Genomic DNA, 14,042 nt, shown 5'->3' with positions numbered 1-14,042 from the left:
GAGAGTGTTTGCAAAAAAATAAAATAAAAAAAACAAACAAACCGCAATCTTTGTAATTAAATTATGTAAACCGACAAAATGGCTATCGAAACAATAGAGTTTGAAACCCATTACTCCGATTATTTTAAAACCGCAAATAATATTTTACCTAACGATTTTTATCACGCAGATAAAAAAATATTTAACGAAAAATGTTGTAATACAGAATATTTTGAAATTGATACTTTTAAATCCCAATTCAAACAAGGTAATGAAGATTTTACAGTTATTCACATAAACATAAGAAGTATTAACTCAAATATCGACAAATTGAAAAGTTTTCTTTTAGAATGTAATTATTCATTCAGCATGATTTGTATTACAGAAACGTGGTGTACTGACGAATTTTCTCAAGCAAATTCAAACCTTCAAATTACTAACTACCACATGATTTCTATTGAAAGGAAAATACCCAAAAGAGGAGGAGGAATTTTAGTTTATATTCGGAATGATCTTGAAAAAAAAATTAGAAACGACCTCTCGTTCTCCGATGCCGACAATGAGGCCTTCACCATAGAAATAATCAATAAAAATAAAAAAACATTCTAGTAACTACTTGTTACAGGCCACCTGATGGCAATATTATCAAGTTTTCTAACTATCTGAACCAAATCTTTATAAAACTCAACAATGAAAAAAAATATATATTTTGCATAGGAGACATGAACATAGATTGTTTAAAATACGATGAAAGCAATAACATTAAAATTTTCTTTGATAATTTGTTTCAGCTCGGTATATTCTCATTAATTAATAAACCCACCAGAGTCACTTCAACCTCAATTACAGCCATAGATAATATACTGACCAACTCATTTTTAGACATATCTTTAAAAACAGGAATATTTAAAATTGATATATCAGACCACTTTCCAATATTCTTCTCACTTACACAAAACTCTTCCTCACAAATTTAATTCACAAATTTAAAGAATCTTTATCAAAAACAAATTGGTCAAATGTTTATCAACAATGCAACCGAGGACTTACAAATACTGCTTATAATATATTTATTGATATTTTTCTTGAGCACTACAATAAACACTTTCCAATTATTGAAAAAGAAATAAAAGTTAAATATTTGAAATGTCCATGGATAACTAACGGAATAAAGAAATCGTCAAAGAAAAAACAAAAACTATACATTAAATATTTAAAAAATAGAAACGAAAAAAATCTTACTGTCTATAAACAATACAAAAACCTTTTTGAAAAAATTAAAAATAAATCAAAAAAAATCTATTATTCTAAACAATTACAAAAACACAATGGTAGCATTAAAAAAACATGGGAAATTATGAACGATATTATCGGAAAAACCAAAACTAAATCCGAAATGTTACCCTCCAGAATTGCGGAAAATGGAATTGAGTATACAGATAAAGAAACTATCTCCGAGAAATTTAATAAGTTTTTTGTAAATATCGGTCCTAACCTGGCATCCTAGATAAACAACTCGAACAATTCATTTAATAACTATTTTACTGACCATACTTGTTCATTTTCTGAGAGTGACCTAAAATTGGAGGAATTTGAAGAAGCAAAAAAATCAATCAGAAAGAACAAAGCTCCGGGCATCGATGACATTTCCAGCAATGTAGTATATGATATTTTATCCATTGTAGCAGATCCTTTATTTAATGTTTTCAAGTCATCAATTAGAACTGGAGTTGTTCCGAACAAATTAAAAATTGCGAAGATTTTACCTGTATTTAAAACTGGAGACACGGCATTGCTAACCAATTATAGACCTATCTCAATTCTTCCAGTGTTTTCCAAACTCCTAGAAAGAATAATGTACAACCGACTTTATAAATGTTTAGCAGACAATAAAATTCTAAGTGAATGTCAATACGGCTTTCAAACTAATCATTCTACGGAATATGCAACCTTAGACCTAATGGACAACATTAGCTCGTCATTTGATAAAGGAAAATTTGTATTGGGAGTTTTTATCGATCTTACAAAAGCTTTCGATACTGTCAACCATAAAATTCTGCTCGAAAAAATGAGAAAATACGGTATAAAAAATCAAACTAATAAATGGTTTACTAATTATTTAAATAACAGGCAACAATGTGTTATTATAGACGGTATCACTAATACGGAGTTATTAAAAATCAAATGTGGTGTCCCCCAGGGATCTATTCTTGCACCTTTATTATTCCTTATCTACATTAACGATCTTCCTAAAGCCTCTACAAATCTCGATTGTATAATGTTTGCAGACGATACCAATCTGTTCTTTTCATCTACCTCTATCAATGACCTCTTTGATAAAGTCAACTTTGAACTTCAAAATCTTAAAACATGGTTCAGTGCAAACAAGTTATCATTAAACGCGCAAAAAACTAAATATATTTTATTTCACTCAAAGAAACAGAAGAACAAACTACCATCAATTCTACCGACACTAAGTATTGACTACAAAAAAATTGAAAGAACCCAAACAATTAAATTTCTTGGTGTGATTATTGACGAAAATGTTTTATGGACAGCTCATATAAATGCCATCAACACTAAAATATCTTAAAGCATTGGTATACTTTTTAAAGCTAGACCATTTTATCGCAAAAAAACCTAAAACTTCTTTACTTTTCCTTTATACATAGTTATCTCACATATGCCAACATAGCCTGGGGAAGCACACACAAGACAAAATTAATATCTCTTTATCGACTACAAAAACATGCTTCTAGAATAATACATCATAAAAACAAACTGACCCACGCTAAACCTCTATTAAAAGAAATGAAAGCACTAAACATTTACCAAATTAATATCTACGCTAACATTTTGTTCATGCTTAAATACAAACTAGGATTAGTTCCAAACCGATTCACAGGAAACTTCTTTCAATCTAATATCAACAAATTTAACGCAAGAGCAACTGGTAACTTTATTGTACCCCTGAAAAAAAAAAAAAAAGTTCTCAATTTTCTATTTCTTATCGTGGCCCATATTTATTCAACAAATTAATTCCGAATTATACCTCAATTTCTCTTCCAGGCGATATAACTTCTTTAAAGTCGAAACTCAAAAATCATGTTCTTAATATGGATAATTACCTAGAAATGTTCTAGTTCTGATGGTAAATCAAAATTTACGCTCAAATTAAAATAATCAGCAATCAAATACATATGGAAAATGTAAATTTTTGGTTAACAAATAAAACTAGTATTATTATTATAAACCTCAACACTAACACAAAACATAGTTCAATTAAAAAGAAAAGAATAAAAAGTTTGCAATAATAACATGTAAAACATTTCTTTAATGAGAATCACATTGTTTATATGTGTGCTGTACGCAATACCTCAAGGTTCTCGATGATAAGGCTAATCTCAGTCTTCTACGAGTTCCCAACAACAACAAAACCCTTCTTATCAAGTCATAGCATACCTAATTATTGCTTCCTATACTTACCGGTATTTTGTAAAATGTATGTTTTTTTGTTTGTTTAGGAAGTACAGTTTCTTTGTAATATTGCAGTGTAAAAAATTTGTAATTAATATGTAGTTGTGAAAATTTAAAAAAAAAAAAAAAAAAAAAAAAAAAGCTTTAGAGGCATACAACATACTAAAGGCAACTCTTTACAAACATGTGCACGATAAAAAGCCCATCATATGGTAGAGGTGCAATTACCGCGCTAAGCACAGCATTTGAATTTTTTCTTGTTTCAGTACTTATTAGTTTAGCCCATTAGGGATTCGGCAGAATGTTCACAGATATCATCACAATACTTGGGGGTTATTTGATATCTACAATATAAAGTCATCTGTTTCCACCATTCGGCGTCAGAGTAGCAGGCAGTATTTCGTCTCTCAGAAATTTCGAAAACAAAATAACAAGTTCTTTCAATACCCTTAAAAAACAATTTCTTAAAGTCTTACAAACAAAATAACAAGTTCTTTCAATACCCTTAAAAAACAATTTCTTAATTTCTTAAATAAAAAAATATCAACAATAGCACTTCGTGCAATTTGTGGAATTTCAACGAAATTGGAATTTTAGGCAATTAAGGTAAACTGCATATAATTTGCAGGCTTGGTGCTAAATGCCTCATAAAATTGGTTGGTAACAACGAAAAAATAAATTACACAGTCGGTAATTGTTTCAGCGCTACCGGTATCACTCTGACACAATTGTTCATTTACAAATCAATACCAACTCTGTACAATAATTGGTGCGCAGGGGAACCACCAAACACCGTATTCACAAAATCCAAATTGGGTTGGATGAAAAGGAAACAATTTATTGAATGACTCACTAAAATATTCATACAGGCAATCAAGTTAATTCCAGGTAATTAGTTTGGTCAACTTAAATTGTGTAGTGTATTCAATTAATCAAACAATTTTTTCAATTACATTCACATTTTATTCTTGGACGGACACGTAGCACATGTTACGTACGATGTTACACTTATTTACATTAACAATAACATGAGGTTGATATGTTTATCGGCTCATTCGTCCCACATACTTCAAGCGTTAGACGTAGGTGTATATTGTCCCTTTAAAGGAGTTTGGCGTAAATTATTTACAGTTTTTATGCAGCTACAAGTTTCAACAACTTAACACAAGAAGTTTCATTCAACAACAAGCCCAATTTTTTAGCTCCGGTAACATATTTACATCACAATATAAAGCTGGATTTCACTCCACAGTGGGAAACTGGGAACACTCCACAGTGGGGAAAAAATCGAGTTTTTTGTGCCAAAGTTATTTTCGTAATTTTTTTTTTATTAGAATAGCTATATTTATATGTAAAATGCATAAATAAAGTAATAAACATGTAATTATATAATATAAAAAAAAATATTCAAAAAATTAAACTTTGGCGAAAAATACGAAATACTTTTAATTGACTAGACGACTTTTATCAGCGTAAACATTAAAAATATTACTTTTCAATGCATGTATTTGTCATAAATAACTTTTCTAGATTTATATACTTTTTTATATTATATTATATACTTTAGATATTATATACTTTAGATTTATTTTTTTATTTAGATATTTGTTTAGATACTATAGATATTTTATATACAGAACTTAAATACTATAACAGTAATGAAAAGTTTTGTAGGTATTCTTTGTGTACAAAACATCTTTTTGACATGTTCAGTATTTCTCATCAATTAACCATTAACCGAAGACCAATCTTTTGTTATAACTTTTTTTATTGCAAAAAGTAGCAAAATATTTATGATGCATGGCTATTTACATACATTTAGCATGAGATTTACATAGTCAAATGTTTGGAGGATATTGGAGGATAGTTTATCTGTTACCTAACCGTAAAGGTTAGTAGCAAAAAAAATATCGAAAACTGACTGTTTTTGATGCATAAAAACCCAATGATTACGCTTACGTTAAATTGTTTTTAAAAGTCTGAGCGAAAAAAACATTGTTAATTAAAATAATATATTTTAAAATGAAATTCAATAAAGTTAATTTAAAACAATAGTAGCGTAAGAAAGTTGATAAATAAAAAATGTAAAATAGCGAATGTCAAATTAACGTGTAAATAACCGCATAAGATTACGCTTAAATTAATATTCAATGTTTTTTTAACTAGATATTTCCTCTAATGAACATGTCTTCACCATTATGACAAATTTTCATCGTGCAATCCGATATTGATTTTTTTTTGTATTTTGGCACACTCTGCCCCACTGCACGCTGGTTTATTTCAACTTGATATTAGCAAAGTTAGTCAAACATTTCAAATACAATCTCAGTCTGCTTCAGCATCCTCATCCAAGCCTGCTTCATCATCTTCATCCCAATCTATCTCATCATTTAACATCGATTCGCCAACTTTAACTTCGCCAAATTTAACAAAAACACCAGTTACTCCTGCTCAAACGTATCAAATGTTGCAGCACTTCGCAGAAGTGTTCCAACATTTGATACTTCACAGCTACCATGTTGACACACAATAAAAACTAAAAGAGTCAACAATCTAAGAGAACAAGGCCAGTGTCTAAGTACATCTAAGGTGCACGAGAAATTAAAGCAAGTCGATTATGCTATAAAGTCAAAGCAGTTAAAGAAACATAAGATTGACATCAGTGAAGCTTCAGATAAAACTTAGCAAGTGCAACATTCAAAAAAATCGAGACAAGATAAGACATCAAGAGGCGCAAAAAGTGTCGTAGAGTTTGGGAAGAAGCATCACCAACTCAAAACAACATGTGGTACCAATGTGAAGCTTCTAGTTTTTTTAGGCTTTGCCGATCTTTTTTATAACCAAAAATACAAAATTGGTGAAGAGATTTTTTTGCATGAAGAATTACCGCGGACCTGCTTCTGACTTTAAACAAATTTATTTAAATTATATATAAAATAGGATTTTTTTAAAACTTCTAATAAGATTAGTTCTCATTTTATTTTTAACTAATTTGGTTTTCTAAACCAAATTAGTTAAAAATATTAAAAATTTACTAGTTTACTATTCTCATATATAAGGAGAAAAGTAAACGTTTTTTTTCTTTATAAAAAGCGATTTTTTTTTTAAATTTTCAAATATTTTTTCTTAATTTTTACATATTTATACAATGTAAAAAATTCTCTTCAAGCAAAAACAAAAAAATACCATACAATATTTTTTCTTTAAAAAGTTTTTGAATTTAAAACTAAATCGTTTGCTCGTACCCAGTTTACTCTATATATTTACTCGGCAAAAACACAAACGTTTTTATTACCATTATAATACAACCATTTATTTTTTTACTCACAAGAATTATTTTTATCTAGATTTAGACCAATTAATACAAAAGAATTTTAATCCGCTAAGCATCAGTTGAATCGGAGAAAAATTCATCTTTAATTATTAAAGTTTTAGGCAGTCCGAACAAGTTAGTTATCTGCATGTTAGTATGTCTTCACGAATTACCCCCGTGCGTTTTAAATTAAGCTTGTTTGTCTCCAGTAAATTGAAGTAGCTCATTTGTCTCCAGTAAATTGAAGTTAATTGAAGTAATTTTTTTTTAATCCAAATTTTTTTGCATAGCTTTTGTAAAAAAATGTTCTTTTATAACATTTTTAGTTTTTTAGTATATATAATTTGTTCTAACTTACATTAAGGAAAATAACCGTCATATATTTTATAAAATTTTTAAAGAATGTGTGATAAACTACATAAACGCAGAAGCTTTATTTATTTCTCATAAAAGAGAGATAAATTTTTTCTATAGATTAACTTTTTTGTAAACGTTCCTGTTGGTGCACTTTTACTGCGACAATATTAATCAAAAATAATTAATCACGAGTAAAATAGAGATTAGAGATTATTTTCTTTAAATTATAACTGTAGCTATAATGATTTATCTGCTTACATTTTTTTTTTTAATTTGTTATAAATTCCTTTTTTTTTTTAAATTTATTTAGTTACTTAGGTGCTCCAAGAAGTCCTAACAGAGATAAGAAGTTTTTTTTTAATCAAAAATAAGTAGATAACAAATCTTTTTTCTTTATGCTTCTAATGATTTAGCGACGAAATGCATGTTTAACTAAAGTAAAAAGCATTTAACCGACAGAAATTTGGTATAAAAAGGCCTTCATTATATGAAGATGGTCATGGATAGGATTGGTAGACGTCCGGCAAATGGAGGACATGTCCTCGTATTTGGCTTTTTGTTCTCTGTCTAGCAGGCAAAGATAAAAACTTTTAAAATGTCCGGCTTTTACGATACCATATCTTTGAAATTTTTAAAGTTTTTTTTTACAATATTTTATCTGCGTTTATTAATTACAATATTTGATGAAAAAAAATTCGAAGCAAAAAAATATTAAACGAACATTATTAAAGATTGTTCTAAAAACAGTTAAAAACAGTATAATTATTCAAGTTCTTCAAAGGTTCTACTCTTTTCGAATTTAACAAAAGTTCGTCCCTTGCTCTTGTATATAAAATGTCTATTAATATATGTGTTTCTGCGATCCGGTTGTAAGTAGTCATACTCTCAAATTCTTGAGTTTACAAAAAATAAGTATCCATGCTTTGTCGCTCATAGTAGTCAAACATATTGTTATTTTCATTAGTTAAAACAACGCTTAAATTTAATCGCTTCTTTCTATAAAAAAATGAATTAAATTCACAAGTTCTCGAGTTTATGATTAATAAGTACCCATGTTTCGCTGAAGAACGAGAGTGAGGAAAAGTGTGTAATTTTTCCGTCAATAAAAAACTAGCTATTGACATGGAGAGCCATGTTTACTATGAGAAGCATAAAAACCTAATCAAGTTGTCTACGTCATCAAATAAGTTGATGTCATTTTTTTATCTTTTTTCCAAGCGGCCAAAGCAACTTTGGCATTTCTTACAGTTTGTCGTCATCAGTTTTACAACTCAATGGTCTGATTTCGACAGATGTTAGTAATCATGATTTACAGATAATATATACAAATCGTTATTCAATACTTTGACTGGGGGTAGGTGGAATTCAAACTAAAACTCTCAATTTAGATAACAGACCGAATGAAACCTCTGAAACTATATTTCAAAATATTTCGAAAGACATGAACTGTTGTCTTATTGTGTTGCTATTGCTGGAGACAATGCTAAGTAAATTTTGGAAGTATTAACAGTAAAGTAGGAAAAATTTTGTTTTCGTAAATGAAGAAAGCCGTTGAAATTAGAACCGTTGGTAGGTGTTAAATGTCTTGCCCACGTTTTGCATAAATGTATTCAAAATGGCGCAGATTCTATGAAAATATTGACGTTAAAACTGTTGTCTTGGTAAAAGGATAGAGCAAGGCTAGTTAAAATTTAGCTCCAATACCTTTTCAAAATTTATATGCAATAAAGCCCAAAAACAAATATGATCTAAGAAATGACAATTTTATTTATCAACATTTTTCGCATACAAATTTTGGAAGGTCTTATATCTTATCGCGGAGCTTATTTGTGGAACCAAATAGTTTTCCCAAAGTTGGAGTTTTTCTTCTTTCAAAAACATACTGAAAAAAAGTTATTTTCTCAATAGAAAATATTTTCGAGTTCTTCTGATCTCGTTTCTCTTTTATAAGTGTTTCTAAATGTAATTTAAAACATTTGTTTTTATTTTTTATTGCTTTTTTAATCGATATTTTATTTGTATGAAGGTTTTCATAAAAGCGGTATTTACTAATTTAAAATATTTGATTTTATTTTTTATTGTTTTGTTAAACGGTGTTTTATAATTGAGGTTATTTTATTTGTATGAAGGTTTTCTTAAACGGTATTTACTTTTTATTTTATATTTTTTTGAAACAATTGGTTTATAATTTTTGTATTGTTAAACGGTTCTCGGTGACAGGAACTTATGATCCTATTCGAGTTTCCGTATTCTTCATATATTATGTACCAACGACACTTTTACCAGAGAATATTGTTAAATGAACAAAAAAAAAAAAAAAAAAAATTGATTTAGAAAAAAGTATATGTTTTGGTTTGTTTGACAAGATGTTGCTTAAAGTTTACCGATCTGCTTAATCTGACCTAAAGGGTTAAACAATTGGGTGAGGCAAGTTAAGCAATCAACGAATAAATGAATATGGATGATATGGAACTTGGATAAATCATCAATAAAACTATTATTTACAGTAAACGTGTCTACATTTTATAAACTTTTTTTGTTTTTTATACACTTTAATGACGCAAGTAAAAAAAAAAAACTAAATCGTATGAAGGTGTTATAAAATATAAAACTATCATTCTATGTACCACAAAATTCGAAAGTCCGATAAGAAGGTAAAATATCAACACTTAATTGATGACAGATAAAAAAATTAAAAGTATATAAGTTAAAAAATTGCAGCAATAATTTTATTTACTTTTTGGTCCAAAATAGCAAAAATGCTGGTGCATCTTACTCGACTGCTGTCCGACAACCTTTTGCTGTGCATTTTGTTACCATTCTAATTCCCTAACTTTTATTCATCAGATGTTTTGTCATGAAATACATAGTTTTTGATATATTTTAATTGCCCAACTTGCCCCTATGTATAATTAACCCCGCTCTTATTTATTACCTTATTTATTTGCTTTTCTGTATATGCAGAACCGAAGCTTCCAAAAAATTTATGCGATTATGTTGACATCAGTTCTCAGCAACTATTCCATTACTCAAAAACTAGATTAAACTTTGTTTCCAACTTTAAGAACTGCTGCAGTTGTTTGATGCTTTGAAAATATATTTTCTTTATGCAGATTGACCATCTAATAAAAACGTTTTTCAGAATAATTTTTCAAAAGTTTACCTTTGGTTTTTGCATTGATTTACCTTAAACGTCTTTTAAGTCAATATTGAAGCTATGGAAATGGAAGAAACTTCAGCTTTAGAGATGACGAACCTTCTTTACTCTTTGGGAGTTTTGAAAAGCAGATTAAAACATTTCTTTTAATGAAAGTCAAAGATGTTTCAAGAAAACTTAAAGAAGGTTGCCAATTAAAAGATCGTAATTGCTTTGTAGCAGAAGTCAGGTTAGAGTATGGAGCATGTATACTTTGTTTACAAAAGGGGTTGAAACCTTTTAATGAACTTTAGTGCTTTGGTTGGATTTGTTTAAATAAAATAAAAGACAATACATTTGATGACCTTATTACATGTATTTTATACCTGAAAGAAAAAGACATCGTTGTAGAGGATGCGCAATAGTTTGACTAATATTAAGCCAAAAATAAATAGTCTTTTGAAAGACCCTTGCATGAACAGTGAAGTTAGTTTTTCAAAATGTTTCCGAATACAAGTTACTTCTTAGAGATGTTTAAAGTTTTTAAATAATTTTTTTGAGTTTCAGGACGCAATTGAAATGTTAAGAGTGTTCTCCTTAATCAATGCCTAATGGACAAAAGGAACAAATATTAGACTGATTTTGTAGAGGGCATCATTTTCACAAAGTATAATTAAAAGAATCATAACTGTGAACAGTTTTATGCATGATTGCTATGTGAGATTATGTCTGATTGCTATAAAAAAGTAATGCGACACATGAAATATTATGTGACAAATAAGTCATTACAGTTAATTTGATAACACAACTTTGCATTAAATTTTTTTATATTGAAAAATATTAATTGCTATTGTAACTTGGAGAAAATTTCCGAAGTTGACAACTACCTTGTTAAACCAATGCGTAGCTAGCACAAAACGCGTTAAAGATATATTGAAAATACGTTTTGATGTTTATTGTTGTTGCGAGAATTTTATCATATTTCAGTTTTTCTACCATTATTAAGTAATAGTTTGTAATACTAGCAATTTGGGCAGCATATCTTTGTGTTCTGTAATACATATACATTTAATAATATGTGATACATGTTGTTCCCATTCGATTATAAAATGATATATAATATTTGAACAATGAGTTATTTTATATAAGTTTAAGTTCAGTTTAAAAAAAATTATTTTTCAAGCACAATTTTATCAAAAGAAAGGTAAGAAGTCGCCTTTTTAAAACCTAGAGTCGCACTTCAAAACAAATAAACACACGTAAAAAAAAAAACGCTTGACTTTTCGAGTATAAGAGTTGCAAAAATGTTTTGGCGTTTGTTTGATTTTTGCTTGTTAGTTGCTTTCGTGTAGATAGTTTAATGTGTGAAATTTGTGCATTAATACAGATGCAAGATCAACATTTACAAAATGAATTTCTATGTAATATTTTAATTTTTATCAATAAAATAATTGTTCAGTACCACACCAAGTCTATCGATCTATATGGTTTAAAATTAGGAAATTTAACTAATAATATTGGAAAATATTTAGCTACTAAGATCTTATCGCTTTTAGCTACTGAGATCGTATGGCATTTAGCTACTAAGATCATATGGCACTTAGCTACTATAATCTTATGGCTTTTAGCTACTATGACCTTATGGCATTTAGCTACTAAGATTTTATGACTTTTAGCTACTATGATCTTATGGCAAAAAGATTCAATTATCATAAGTATAGTTGGTATTTTTAAAAATCCCGACCACTGGATTAAGGTATCATTTTTTAACAACAATATACTATAGTTTTATGTCACAATTTTATTTACAAATAAAAAACAATACTTTTCTGACGGGAAAATAAAAATGTTCTTTTACCAAAAAATAGTAATAAAAATATTGCAAGTTAACACCGTCGTAACGAATAACAATTTTTTTAGAAGACATTCTTAAAACGAATATAAATTCATCCTTGGCATAAAATTTAAGGATTTATTTTTTAATTTTCTTCATTTCTTCTTCAAACTCCAACACCGATTTTGGCTAAAAATAAAATTATTTTTACAGCCATTTTAATAGTTTTCAATAGTTTTGACAGTACAAACCTTTCATAAAAGCATGAATCGTTTAAATGAATATTTCCGAACATCAAAGATGCAAGCTAGACTTAAGTGATCAATATTTTTTTTTTTTGTTAAATAAATTTCTCAATCGATTTATTATATCAATAATTACTAATAAAATGAGTACAATTAATTAAGCTGATATTTGTAAATTAGTTCAGCTCCTATTCGGATGAAGATTCAAAACGAATGATTATTTTAAACTGATATATAAATTAGACCCCCTAGTTGATTGTGTTAGTGTTTTTAGCTCACTAAACAAGTTTGTAAAAATGTGTAAAAGTTATTCTTGCACACAAAAATCCTCGATAACGTATAGATTAATCCTCAATTCCAAAAGTGCAACTTCCAAAAGTGCAATTTAAAATTTAGAGTAAATTCATTTCTTATGAGTACAACCATTGCTATTTTAAGAAAAACATAGAAACGAGATTTTTTGAAGTTTTAAAAGCATTTTAAAACATTCAAAACATTTTAAAACAACTAATATTTAAAATCTAAATAAAATCTAAAAATAAAATAAGGATGTAAATAAAGACCTTATTTTTACGCCAATTTCCTTATCGATGTCGCAATGATCAGACATCGAGCCTCGGGGCTCTAGATTCTGAGATCACCGCACTTACCACTGCGCCACAGCTGTACAACTTTTGTTTTACAAGTTTTATGAAAAATGAGTAACTTACTATATTGGTATTGTTTTGTGTAATGTCTACATATGATATAAGATTCTCTGAAACCTATAACTTTAAAACACAAAACTTAACGAACATAACCACTGCGTTAAGTTTTGTGTTTTGAAGTTGGGTTGAGAGAATCGTTGAACAAAAAGTTGAAAGTTATAGGGTTGAAACAAGTTGAGCGCTCTACATCTAGAAATGTGATGGGAATAAAATCCATACCTTTCACTTATAAAGTAAGCGATCCATACCTTTCACTTATAAAGTAATCCATACCTTTCACTTATACCTTTCACTTATAAAGCATACTTTAAAAGTAAAGTATATCACTTAAAGTATACCACTTACAAAGTATACCATACCAGTCACTTATAAAGTAATCCATACCTTTCACTTATAAAGTAAGCGATCTACTATTAACCCAATTCCACAATGTCCGACAGGCTCAGTTAAATGTGGTTAATGCAGTCCGTCAACCATTATTTATGTTTTGAAAAATTGTTATCAACTAAGATAACGTAAGCATACATCAAAAGTTAAAAGTTTAAATTTTTAAATACCCATTTGAAATAATTGTGTTTTATTAAAGGAATATAATACTTTTTAACTCGTATTTAATTTTTTTTTTCATTTACTTCCGAAGGAAATTCTTAATTATAAATTCTTTCGTAATTAAAGCAATTTAAGTTTACTTAAATACTATCTTTACATATTTTATTTAACATATTACATTTTACTTAGTTGATTTTATCAAATATTTAGTTAAGCATATTTTTTAAACATATGTAATATGCTATTTAAACGTATAAGTTAGTATATCGTTGCAAGATATTTTCATAAATTATATATAACAGGATATATTAACATAACAGCTAGAGTAACCGGTAAGCATAAGACAGGATGAAGATGGATTTGAAAAGACAACAGCAGTAGAACATTATTTTATAGGGATGTACCGAAGCTAAGAACATGCCGAAGCCAAAGCTTCGGCCGAAGT

General features: G+C 28.5%; 1 protein-coding gene across 2 annotated transcripts in view; it reads right to left on the bottom strand.

Annotated features, from left to right (window-relative positions):
- Positions 1-12,048: 12,048 nt before the first annotated feature.
- Positions 12,049-14,042, bottom strand: part of LOC100209657 (uncharacterized) — a 59,214-nt gene continuing 57,220 nt past the window's right edge. For both annotated transcript variants that reach the window (XM_065803017.1, XM_065803018.1), the window contains exon 11: positions 12,049-12,285. In XM_065803017.1, coding sequence (XP_065659089.1) covers positions 12,235-12,285 — 51 coding nt within the window. In that variant the 3' untranslated portion in view covers positions 12,049-12,234. The remainder of the gene's footprint in view (positions 12,286-14,042) is intronic.

This window comes from Hydra vulgaris, chromosome 08, assembly GCF_038396675.1.
Source record: "Hydra vulgaris chromosome 08, alternate assembly HydraT2T_AEP".
Classification (NCBI taxonomy): Eukaryota; Metazoa; Cnidaria; class Hydrozoa; order Anthoathecata; family Hydridae; genus Hydra; species Hydra vulgaris.
The sequence above is the reverse complement of the archived record's forward strand: the minus strand, read 5'-3'. Positions and strand labels throughout refer to the sequence as shown.